Here is a 13,008-nt window from a genome sequence, read left to right as displayed (position 1 = left end):
TAAATAATCTTTCAATGACTTTTTGAAGAACTAAAAAAAATCTAGAGTCTATGTTTCTGTTCTTACAATAAACGTATTGGAACAACAATGAAAATTTTTTTTATATATATATATATATCTTCTCATTTCGACTCTTCTGTCAGATAATTGACTTATTTTTACTCAGAAACACAGATCTGCATTGATGAGTAAAAGACATGTTCTGCCTCTATTTATCTGTTTACTACAGTGTGTTAAATTTGTGTTAATGTGTATTTAAAGACATTTCAATTAGTGGAAAAAATTGCAGGGGGCAATATAAAAAAAAAAAGTCTTATCAGCCAAAAAACTTTCTCGACCCCCATGCAGTACCTCAACGGACCCCTAGGGGTCGCAGACCCCCTGTTGAAGACCTCTGCTCTAATGAATTAATACACAATATATGAACCGTATTTATTTTCTTTTACTCAAATTCTAAATAATTTATTTTGCCTACACTATAAATCATTTTTTCCCCCATTTATTATTTTTAGGATTTTAAGTTTCCAGGACTATTTCTTTAGTGCGCATGCGCACTGCCAACTCAGCTGACAGAAAGCAGTGATATCAGGAATCAGATGACCATGGCAGACTCGGGAAGTAGCGAAGAAGTAGCTGTGATTTGCAACACCGACATTACTTCATCGGAGTCGGAGAACAACATAATAAACACGGTTGTACTTTCTAATTCTTTCAAACCAACACGGTTGATGTTTAAACGGTTTGCCTCATATTATCCCGAGAGAAAACACTGACAGTATGGCCTAAATTAGCCGAGTTATGGTGACGCCTACCAACCAACAAAAAAAAAGCAGTTGGGTTTTTTTTTTATAGATTTTTTTTTTTTTTTTTTTTTAACTTCTGTGTTAGTGACAACCTTTGTATATGACGGTTAAAGTTGGTATAGGAGTTGGTAAACGTGCCTGCTGACGACGTTTAAAAACTTCTTCAACTTTGCTCTAGCCGTTAGCTTGCCAGTTAGCCAGGCTAAACGGAAAGTTTAGTTTATCTGAATGAGCCCTATTCATCCAGCTTGCTCCATGTTATCTGTGCACAGTTTGCATATCCCGTCCTGAAAAAATACGTCTTTGTTTCCCATGCTCGGTCGGTTGTTGTTTATATGTGTAATGTGAGTTACTCTTAGGAAAAAGCACAGATGTCAAAGCTTCTGTTCTTCTAAAATGTATCGAATCTGCTGCTTTTGCTCATGCATCGCACCTTTCTGGCTTTAGATGGTGGAAAGAAGCACAGCTCTGCTGAAAAAAATGGAAATAAGCGTTGCAGAGGCAGATAAGAGGACAGGGAAGAACACTGTTAATATGCAAGAAACCTACACTGTCTACCTCATAGAAACACGGTAAGCTATGAAGCTGCTCTTATTTGCTGATATTCATAAGTTTAGCTTTAGAAACATTTTATGCTGATAGTTGGCGTTTATTCTACTATTATATGTGCTTTAACATGTATGCTGAATCCATACTAAGCACAGGGTTCCATGTAGATCCTTAAAAAGTCTTAAAAGGCATCGAATTCTTCTATATAAAGTTAAGGCCTTTATTTAGTATTAAAAAGTCCTAAATCAGTCTTTCATATGTCTTAAAATTTTCACAAAGTCATAAATAGGATTTTCTTTTTTTAATTCATATAAAAATTTAAAATAATTCATAATTTTTTGACATTTACCGAACAGCTTCACTGGAAGAATCATTAGTTCCATCCTGACAGCAGAACCAATAACAACAATGTTGCAAACAGACCTTGGGGTGATGCGCCAATAACATGGGGAAGTGTAAATTCAATGAGTTTTCTGCAATGGCAAAAAGCAGCACCAGGGGATGTATATGAGGAATGGCGTATTTTGAGCAAGAAGTCATTCAACCTCAGCACGATGGGAATCAGAGCTGTGGAGTCAGACATGTGAAGAGTGAAAAACAAAGCAGGAAAATGAATTTACAGAGAAGCAGCAGCTATTTCTCAGTTCTGTTCCACCCTTGTTTCTGCAAGGCCTCTACAGCCATCTCCGACCTCAAAAAAAGCACCAGAAGCGCCAAACCTCCAGATAATGTATCTGTTATTAGTGTATTTTTAGCTTTCTTCCTATATGGAAAGTTTTTCAAAATTGTAAACACTGGGCCAGAAAGTAATGGTTTATGTTAAAATAAGTATCAGGTTAAATTTGTCGCAACCAGGTTTTCTTGTGTTTATTGTGAAGTTGGTCTTAAAGTTTTTTTTTTTTCAAGGGACAAAAAGAAGTCTTAAAAAGTCTTAACTTTTAACTTGCCTTATGTTGTAGGAACCCTGTAAGCTTGTTTTTTAAGTTACATTTATGTAGATTAATAATTAACCTTAATTATTTAGAGTAACTTAATAGAGTGAACTTGCAGAACAAAACTTTAAACCCATTTTGCAGATTTATTGTGGTTTTACTATTTTTATAATACTAAAATGTTTCATATGAACAATTTGATTGCAATTCAGTCAGATATGTTTACCAAAATAAGTGTATTTTTCAAATCAAGATCTAATATATTTAGGGCTGCAACTAACGATTATTCTGCAAATCAATTAATCTGATTATATTTTTTCCAACAATCGGATAGGCAAAGGTTCCTTAAAGATTTTTTAAGAAATTAAACCAAGAGGAGTTTTGGATAGAGCATATTGACAGACAAAAATGTTATTTTATCTTAAATGCAAAATGTTTACATTAAGGGTGGAACGGTTCACAAAATCCACGGTTCGGTTCGATTCACGGTTTCGTGGTCACGGTTTTCGATTCGGTATATGTTGATTGTTACATCGAAATCCCATAAAAATTTATGAAATTAATGAAAAAAATCCCCCAAAAAATAATGGATTGTAATTATTTTAAATGATCCGCGGAAACCTTGGATCATTTCCGTATGTTTTGCTGCTTTGAATTTAATCATCTCGCGCATGCTCTCTACCATCTCCAAGGGACTCAGAGGGGAGCGGACGGGAGCCACAGTGAAGGCTGCAGGCTTTACTTTGAGCAGCCTGTCTGGAGCGCAGCGGTGGTTGCTGACGGAGTATGAGGGATTTCGGGGTTAGCATGACATGTTGCTGTTAGCATAAACAAAACGTGTTGCACTTTTATCCACAACTTTCTTTCCACCGTCATCGTAGGTCACTCTAAATGCAAAGCGGTCCCATACCTATAAAGTGCTGCTGGCGCGTCTTCCAACTCCTGTTCTTTCCCACTCGCCATACCCACACAATTGTCCACAACAACTGATTTTTTTCTGCTACACCCGGCTAAGCTGCTTCGCTTCTTCTTCTTCTTGTTTACTACTGGTGGTTGGCTTTGGGCGCAGTACCGCCACCTTCTGCTCGGGAGTGTAAACGCTTCGCCTATGAGAAAAAGGAGCAGCGCATGAACCGAACGAAACACACGCGAACCGAACAAAGACAGTCGAACCGAACGGTTCGGACGGTTTTAATAAATCGTCCCATCCCTAGTTTACATATTTATTTACAATTTTGATATAATCACTGCTCTAAATGCTCTCTGTCAGCTAAAAGCACATTTTACAGTCTCTGTACTCCAGTTAACGATTAATCGATTACTGTATTAGTTGACGATTATTTCAATAATCGATTAATCATGATTGGTTTGATTAATTGTTCAGCCCTAATACATTAAGGTTAAAAGTCAAAAATTGGGCGGGGCTTGCTGGTGTGATTTGGATCATTGTCTTTATAACCCAAGTGTGCATAAGATGAAGGTCCCAAACTGATGGGCAGTAATTCTACTTTAAGACCATTTGATAAAAAAGGATTCAGTCAGTTTACATCAGTTACAGCAGATTTTCCAGATAAAACAAGACCCAGATTCCAAGAAGCTCCACTTTTATCCCACCAGTCCACAGCATTGTTAGAATTAGAATATTTTTGACCGAAGTAATACAGACTTTTAGGTAATTGTATGTCAGGAATTTCAGAATATTTTAATGTTTTGGGTCTAAGATAATTATAAATGTAAACTGATGAACATTTATATTACACTTTCTTTAGTAACAGGAATACCTTTGACAATGATAACCAATCGAATATGCAGCTTAAAAATACTACCATGAATACAATTCAGGAGAGCTTCTGTTCAGTTGACACTTCATCTATTCTGTTCATCTATTCCGGATTGATTTGGATGCCCCCAAAAACGCTTCCCTTCAGAACTGGAACCTGAAAATCGTATACGGTACTTAAATAGAAGTGTCTGACGATTCTTTATTCTAGTTCTTGGTTGTTGGTATTTTTGCTAACATGTTGCAAATGCTCTGATAAGTGTTTTATTTTTTCCATTCCTTCTCTTTTTGCTTTAGGTGTCTGCAAGAAGCCCTTCTCAATCTTCTTTATCATTCTAAAAAGCTGTTTAATTCTGTATCTCTGCTTGAAGGCCAGCCGAATCAGTCTCAGAAGGAGGTACGCCAGCTGCACCCGACACTTTATGGAGACGCTACAGTGAGTTTGAGCTCCTCAGAACATTCCTCTTGGTCACATATCCCTACATCATCATCCCTCCATTACCAGAAAAAAGGGTGAGATTTAGTCAATAGTAATTTGTTAAATCTGATATAATATGGAAAAAGTGAAAAGGATCACTTCATAGGCCTTTGTTTATGCTGTTTCTATTTTTGACTTTATCGCTTGCAGGCAGAGTTTGTGTGGCACAAGCTTTCAGCGGATAACCTCGACCCAGATTTTGTAGAGCGGCGAAGAGTTGGTCTAGAAAACTTCCTGCTGCGTGTTGCATCTCATCCTGTCTTGTCAAACGATAATATTTTCTTCCTCTTTCTCACAGAGGTTTGTAACCAAATGTACAACATATTTGTCCCTTTTGAACCCAATTGCATTTTACAACCAAAATCTCTGTTGATTTGGACCTTTCGTGACTGTGTGGTGTGAACACACTCAGGTGAGCTCTGAGGCCTATTTCACTAAAGCAAAATTAGGAAATCCAGGACAAGAGCTGAAGCCAGGCTGGAACTAGCATAATGAGCGCATCCTGGGTTCATCCAATTCACATAGAGCCAAGCCAGGATTCACTCGTTTACGTCAAGCCAGATGTAAATATTCCAGCTGAAAGGTAGAGTGCAGGATGTTCTTTTTCTGTGTAGATCATCAAAATAAGTGGTCCTCTTAATTATCATTCATTCTGGTGATATGGTCACGTGCTACCTGCTTGACAATAGTTTATTGGCTTGTAGCATGGTAAAGGTACTTGTAGCTGCAGAGACACATATTTGCATTCACAATATCTGTATTATGAGGGGCTATAGACGTATTTCTTTAAACATGTTTGCTTGTCGTAAATATATTTTCACTTACCGGTGGTGAGTTTGACATTGTGGAAAAATTGCAAATCTCTTGGAAAGTAAGCTTGATTAAGCAATGCAAACAGTAACTTTGAAACCGAGTGAGCACCAGGAGATTTAGCTCATGCATGGTCATGCATGCTCTTGCAAGCGTTCGATAGGCGTTCCCTCTGGGGAGCATGTACAAAGTTGTGCATGTGCATTTTTTTTTCGAAGTGGAGAGGGTGGGTCTTTTAAAAAATTAGGGAAAATCCTCCCCTATACCTTTAATGCAGGTCTGCAGTTTTCTTCAAGAAATCATAGTAATCACATATTTATTGATTTGGTAAACAATAGCAGACTAAATGCCAAAAAAGGCTAAAATACACATCTCCTAACCACTTCTTTTAACTGAAAATTTAAGAAGTTAGTGCCGCACAATGGCAGCCCACTGCTCCCCAAGGGGATGGGTTTAATGCAGAGAGTTCATTTCGTTCCTCTGAACTTGGTTACAGTGTAATGACAAAAACAAAGCTGGGAAAAGAAAAGATGGAGAAAACCAGTACTGCTCATGCAGATAGTTGAGTGTAATTAATCTGGAGGACACTTATGTTTAGAGCTACGTTTATGGTCTGACCTTTGTTTCTCTAAAAGCCTTTTTTTTTTCTAATCCCTTCAACACTTTTAATAATCTGTTAAGGGCTTTCTGCTAAATTGGGTACACTTTTGAACAGTAACATCCAAAGGGAAAATATATTTCAAATGGTATAGGCTGCAATAATAATGTTAGAAAAATGAAAGTACTTCAATAAAAAACAATATGGCTAGGTGCACAAAATAAATGGCTATGGTAACTGATGTGTTGCTGCTTTTGTAAAACAAAGTTGGAGGTTTAATTAAGCCAGAATATCTAGAAAATCCCATTTTATTACCTACTTTGGTTTTGTGAAACAGGCCTCTAGTCTTTTTTTGTTGTTTATATGAATTTGTTTTGTCAATCGCCTTTTGATTTTATATTTACATAGTATTATTGTGACCTTGTCTGTCTTTTGTTATTTGAATGTCCCCAGGAAAAAGGATGGAGGGAAGCGGTTCTCGAGACCGGGTTCCAAGATAAGGTTGGATCAGGTTTCTGTTGTTGAATGTATTATGTTAATGTTTGTTATCATGGTATTGTCATATGACATTGAATCTTATATTATTCAAGATTTTTCTGTACTTTTTGATTTACTTTTATGCATGTTCTGTTTCAAAAGGTGGACTCCAGATTAAAGTCTTTAAGCGCCAGTTTCAGAGTGAAGAATCCTGACAAGTAGGTGGAAAATTTTTTTTTACTTTTATACAAAACATGAAATGGAATAAAAAAGCTCATAAAGCAACACATCATACACGTATGTAAAGAATTTCAACCATTTCGAAAGATGGTAGGTTACAACATTTCAGTCTTGAACAGTGGCGGCTGGTGGAGTTTTTTCCGGGGGCGGGGCTGTACATTCAAAATAGACATACGCTTGATTGATTGACTTTATTGATCTCAAAGTGGAGAAATGTACTCGTTACATCACCCACACAACTGTGACGACAGTTCCTGTTAGCCAAGAGCATAGCATTAGGGCGCCCAGAGCTCTCCTATACGTTTGTATTTCAGAGGAGCGACTGTGCATATAAAACTTTTAACGAGAGTCAATGGGCAAAGATTTTTGCACCGTAGGGCGGAAATACGTCACCCTTCTGATGAAAAATGAAATTACGCTTTACTCGTCATTAAGGATTAAATATGTATCTTGCACATCTAAAAAATATATCAATATATTTCGAAATATTTTAATTTTATAATTTAATTGGATTTTTTTATGTCTTAATCAGTCACTGGGCTGGTGGGGCAGCACCCTAGCGCCCTCTATTGGTCAGCTGCCACTGGTCTTGAATTGGTTACACTCAAATTTTAATGACTTAGATGAGATTTACTTTTTTTTTTTATCTGTAATTTGGTGGAGTCAATTAAATATACATGCCTGCAATAAAAACATATTTTAGGACGGAGAAGGATTAAAAATGGGTCATAACACTTTTGCCTGACATTTAGAAAAATGTTGTATATTTGAACTAAAGTTCAGCTTTAACTGAAAGAATAATTTTGTTTTTTTGTTTGTTTAGGCGATTCACATCTCTGAAAAACTACAGTGATAATTTAAGCACTGTCATCTCTCAGTTACTCAGGATCAGAGCGGTAAGTTCGGAGTTCAAGTATTAATATAAACAATGTAAAAGCCTCAGAAAAATTGCCAAGAAAACCAACAAAAGATGTCTACAAACTTCTGAATGTTATCATGCCAAGTCTGAGACCCCCAAAATGAATATAACGTGTCAGAAATGATTGTTTTTTTTGTTTTTGTTTTTTTTCTAAATCTAACTACTTTTTTGGGAGGTGGAGGCAACAAGCTCAACAAATGAAATAATCATTAATCTCACTAATCTCCTCATATTCCTCAGTCCATGATTATTTGCCTCTTTCAGTTTCTTTGTTATTAAGTACTTTACTTTTTAATAATTGACTCATTTGTTCAAGCAGACGTTCAGACCTAAGGCTGAAAGACTATTTTTCACTAATACCCTATAATACATTAGCAAAACAAGTAATGACTTATAACCAGCTCTGAAAATACAGACTAAAGGTCCCTAATTAATTCACAAAAATTGACCTTTTGATAAACCCTTATTGATGCTGCAGGCAGCACTTACAATTATTTTTCTGTTGTGGGTTTTTTAAAATCATTCTGTTATTATTTCTCCCCTTCTCTTTTTGGAAACCAAACTGATTTTCATCCCTGATTCATCCCTTTTTTCTTTCTTTACTCTACCTCAGCACAGCGCGTGTTGATGACACAAACATTTGGAATGATAAGCTCAGTCTAAACAAAATCAATTAATTCAAACATCCCGTAATGTCACAAGACAGTTTCCCGTCGGTGGTGACGGCTTATGCTCTCCTCTCATTTAAAGACTGTGCTGAACTCTTTTCCCCTGACTGTAACTTAAAGCTGTTCAACCAGCTGTTTCTTTACGAGCAGCATACTTTCTACTCTGTTTTGCATGCAACAAATTTTTTCTCATCCTCACGTCAGAGACATTTGAAGGGACAGCTTGTGCTAAATACAAATCAGCCAAACTTAACTTTGGTCATTTTGTTACTAAAACGTACCACGTTGGAGCTTAGCAGCTGAGCAGCACAGCCTACAGATACAGAGCCCAGGGTCGCTGTCTGATGTGTAAACCATCGCGCATTCAGCCGATGTTCAGCTGGGATCAGCTGGAACGTCAGTCAGTGACAAACACCGTGACAGCCAACTGCTGCGTATGTCAAAATACTGAAAACATGTTTAAATGTCCTCACAGTTATTGAATCAAATTACATTATGTTATATATTTACATTTAATTATTGTGCAGCCATAGGCATAAGCAACGCCCGTAGCTTTATATAAAATTAATATTTGTGTTTTTTTTTTACTTAGGCTTTAGGTCTTTCGACTTTAATAAATAATCTCCATTTTATATTTGATACTTCTGTTATCACTTCCTCTCCTTTTCTTTGGTCACACAAGCTATGCTCATAAATATTCAGGCACTGGGTTCCATTTATAATGAAGCTTCTGGCTTTAATTGGAATGTTTTCTAAAAGACTTTTGAAAGAACAAAGAAAAAACAGCTTGCTTTTTTTCTTAATTGCAGCGAGTTGCAGACAGACTGTATGGAGTTTATAAAGTCCATGCAAACTATGGCAGAGTTTTCAGGTAAGAAATTGTTCAGAATGTTTGAAACATTTGTGAAGTTATTTAACAGAAAAGATAGATGTGAAGTGACTATAGAAAATACATGTGTAATGGAGAGCAAAAAGGAGCAATTTAGTTTGTTTGACCCAAATGAGGAGGGTGCTGAGGTAAAGCAATACCCCAAACTGTTTGTTTCTCAGTGAGTGGAGTGCTATAGAAAAGGAAATGGGAGATGGACTGCAGAGTGCTGGTCACCACATGGATACGTAAGTAGAGAATGGTTCTGCCTAACTATTAACCTGCTGGCAACTCTTTGCTGTTTTATTTAAGTTAATAATTACCACTGTATTCACAGGCACTGAAACAAAATGTTTTGTTTAGCTTATCTATAAACAAATAATGTTTCTGTTTGTTTCCAGCTATGCTGCATCAATAGATGACATTCTTGAAGAGGAGGAGCACTATGCAGACCAACTGAAGGAGTATCTCTTCTACACTGATGCTGTCAGGTAGATAAGTGTGAAATAAACAATCTTCCTAGGCGGAGTGTTGGTCTAGTGGGTTAGAGCAGTGCGCTGAGCAAAACACTTAACCCCTGATTCGTACCGGGCGCCACACAACAGCAGTCCACTGCTCCCCAAGGGGATGGGTTAAATGGAGAGGTAAATTTCTCAAATGTAAGATCAATAAAGTTCGGTAATATTAATCATTATTGTTCAAAAAGTGGCCAACATAAAATGTTGGAGAGAGGGCTCCATTTTGCCTCAGTCAGACTCCTACATGACTCTGTTATGCCTTGTAAAAATGTTTCTCCCTTAAAAATCCATGCTATGGAGCATGGAAGATGGCTCATGGGTTTTACCTGTAACTAGTAGGTTGCGGGTTTGATTTTTCCCTGCCTCTTTCCACACCCTACCCCCCAGTTCATTTCATTCTGATGAAGCCAGAGGGCGCCATGGAGCTGATTATAAGGCAGCCTCCTTCTACCCAAGAGCAACTGTGGCCATGATGTGAAGTTCTCTGGAGTCCTCAGACTTGATTAACACTATAAAAGTGCAGGCCATGTTAGTATGACTTTTTTAAATAAATGGCTTTTGTTTTCTCCCACAAAATACTTAAACAAGGATACAGTAAAGAATTTTATAGGAAGAGCAAATTGTTTTCATTCACTTTACTCTTTGGTTTTTAGTTTAGAATGCTACTTCCTATATAAAAGATAGAGTACACTAACAGTCTAGCACTCTAGATCTAGAGTATGTGGCTTCTGAACCAAAATAACAGATGTATAGCATTTATGTGAAGCCACTTTTAACTCCAAGTAGCCTAAAATCAACCAAGCATGGCTCAAGAACATGCTATAATTACATTTGAACAAACCAGGTAGGTCAGGTATCTATCCAGAGATCAGAAAAACAGAAATTAGGCCTAATTTTCCATTTAAACACTGAAATCTGTGAAAAGCTAATTTTCAACTACCAGGTGACTTAATCATAAATGTATTCCTTTTTTTTTTTTTTTTTTTTTTTTTTTTTTTACAGATTCCCTGTTTGCATTTTATTTTCTTCTAAGAATGAAAATAAACAATAAACAATGGTCAGTTTTAACATTTCATTTCCTAAATTATGTATGTTTTAGGTCAGTCTGTAGAAAACATGAGTTGATCCAATATGAGCTGGAGATGGCAGCACAGGACCTCTCCTACAAGAAACAACAGAAAGAGGAGATGGAAACTGGGGTAACAGTAACTTAAACCTTTCAAAACTGTACATTTGTACCTGATCAAAATACACTATTAAGACCTTAGTCAGGGGCACGCATATGATCATTAAAGTGTACATTTTTAAGTTGTAAACATGTTTTGCAATTAGGGTTTTATACAATCTGTTTTCAATTATACACTTCTCCCTTTCTGTGTGTGTTTGTGTTTGCAGACGGTGCGAATCTTTTCTTTTAAGGGAATGACCAGTAAATTATTTGGTCAAGAGACACAGGAGCAGAGAGAGAGCAAGGTGGCAGCCCTGGATCAGAGTATCCAGGAGGGGGAGAACGCCCTCAAGGAGAAGAATGCAGAGACCCAGTAAGGCTTATACTGAACAAACGTCCACAGCTGTCTGAGTTTCTGTCCTTTAATATCCTTCCTTGTGAAATTCTCTAATGATGTAATGCATAATGTAATGGGTTTATTGTTTCAGGTTCAGCATGGTGGGAAATATGATCATTAGGAAGCACTAAAGTTACTTTATAGATCAATTCATTTTTGGCTTTTACCTCAATGATTCAGGTTATCATCTTTTTCTGTCAAATGGGGGAAAACTGACTTTTGTAGAAACTAGCTAAACATGTATTAACTGAGGTTAGTAAAAAGTGAGTCAGCAGGATGGCGGTACTGTATCATTAATTAAAATATAGTTGAGGCTTGAAGTAAAGATAAAATGAGATGTTGCGTTTGATTGATGTGATGAATATAAACATGTTTTTCTAATTGAATGATTGTGTCTGGAGCCGACCTCACTGCTGTCAGGAAACTGAATTTGTATTTTAATACTGTTGTTTTTTTTGTCTAAATATTAATTTTTCTGTATAAAATGTCAGTTTCTAAACATCTTTTTCTTTAAGTTGAATACATTTGTTGGTTTCGCAAAAAAATCCAGGCCCTATTTGACAACCTAGAACTTAAGTTTTATTTTATTTTTTTTAAGTGCTCAGATTTCACTTTTACCTCCAACAGTTTAAATCATATCAATGAATTGAAATGAAGCCTGAAATCCCAGAACTGGCCTTTTCATCCTATGGTTAGATGGTTCTGAGATATTAAAGGTAGTTACTTTAATCATGATAAAAGTGCACTATAACAAATTTGCATTAAATGCTTATAGAGTGTGTTTCAGTTACAATTTTCCATTTAAATTTTGCCCAATATATAGAAGATTCTGGTTATTGGAATCAAATTAATCAGCTAAAATGTTTTCAGTATTTGTGTAGTTATTATTCAGGGTATATATGTTTATATTATTGACAGTTGGCATGGCTAGCTGCCATCTGTATCTGCTTAGAGGCTCACCTCCCAACAAAAAAACCCCAGCTGAGTGCTGCTTTTCTACCCACGTAGTCATCATACATTTATGATGATGATGTTGCACAGCTGCCCGTCTAGTCAGTGGGTTTTGTATACAAAAGCAGTCTGCTGTACAAAAACCAGGAAGTAGAACATGAATAAATGGAGTCATACAAAAATCATCCATTGTTAGTTTCCTTTTCCTCTGGCTTATCGTCTTTGCTTTCCTTTAGTTCTTTTCCCCAAGACAGACTGATGATAGGTTGTGTTTGTGAATGTGTCATCAGAGAGTTTGTGGAGAAGGCATGGAGCGACATTGAACGGTTTAAGGAGCAGAAGGACAGAGACTTGCGTGAAGCATTGATCAGCTATGCCATTATGCAGATCAGCATGTGTAAGAAGGTAGGAGTTCACTTCTTAGTTTCACAGTAAATGTGAAACTAAGTATAATCTCATTTTCTACTATTTTTTTGCTATTTTAGGGAATACAAGTGTGGTCCAACGCCAAAGAGTGCTTCAATAAAATGTGAGCCAATGACCATCTGCAACCAAAAGAAAAACCTATATTTCAAAAAGTACAGACTGGGATTAGTCACTGCCTCTTTTTTCTTTTGCTTTAAGTGTTACTTATAATTATTTTCGTCAACTTGTTTGTGTTCGTTAATTTAATTAAAACCAGGCAGTGGAGTTGAGGTCTATTGAATCGAATCACCTTTTTGAATGCCTTTGTCTTAACATTCCTCTCCTGATGGTTCTTCACACTGTCTTCCAAAATAAAATGAATTCCCAGCAGATTTCTTCTTCAGGTCTACTTGTAAAGAGTTCCTCAAAGTTTATTTAGAGATACAT

At 36.6% G+C, this 13,008-nt stretch overlaps 1 protein-coding gene across 1 annotated transcript; it reads left to right on the top strand.

Moving 5' to 3' along the window:
* The first annotated feature begins 547 nt into the window (after nucleotides 1–547).
* LOC119788736 (sorting nexin-4-like) lies at nucleotides 548–12,708 on the top strand. Its single transcript, XM_038293351.1, is given in 15 exon segments — nucleotides 548–574; nucleotides 576–692; nucleotides 1,251–1,375; nucleotides 4,436–4,577; nucleotides 4,693–4,842; nucleotides 6,404–6,451; nucleotides 6,590–6,645; nucleotides 7,491–7,563; nucleotides 9,064–9,125; nucleotides 9,305–9,370; nucleotides 9,524–9,613; nucleotides 10,740–10,839; nucleotides 11,036–11,181; nucleotides 12,447–12,561; nucleotides 12,642–12,708. Coding segments are annotated over 15 exon segments (1,365 nt in total). The 3' UTR covers nucleotides 12,690–12,708.
* Nucleotides 12,709–13,008: the final 300 nt, after the last annotated feature.

The sequence above is a fragment of the Cyprinodon tularosa genome, unplaced genomic scaffold, assembly GCF_016077235.1.
Source record: "Cyprinodon tularosa strain WSP-4 unplaced genomic scaffold, ASM1607723v1 ctg324, whole genome shotgun sequence".
NCBI classification, from domain to species: Eukaryota; Metazoa; Chordata; class Actinopteri; order Cyprinodontiformes; family Cyprinodontidae; genus Cyprinodon; species Cyprinodon tularosa.
The sequence above is the reverse complement of the archived record's forward strand: the minus strand, read 5'-3'. Positions and strand labels throughout refer to the sequence as shown.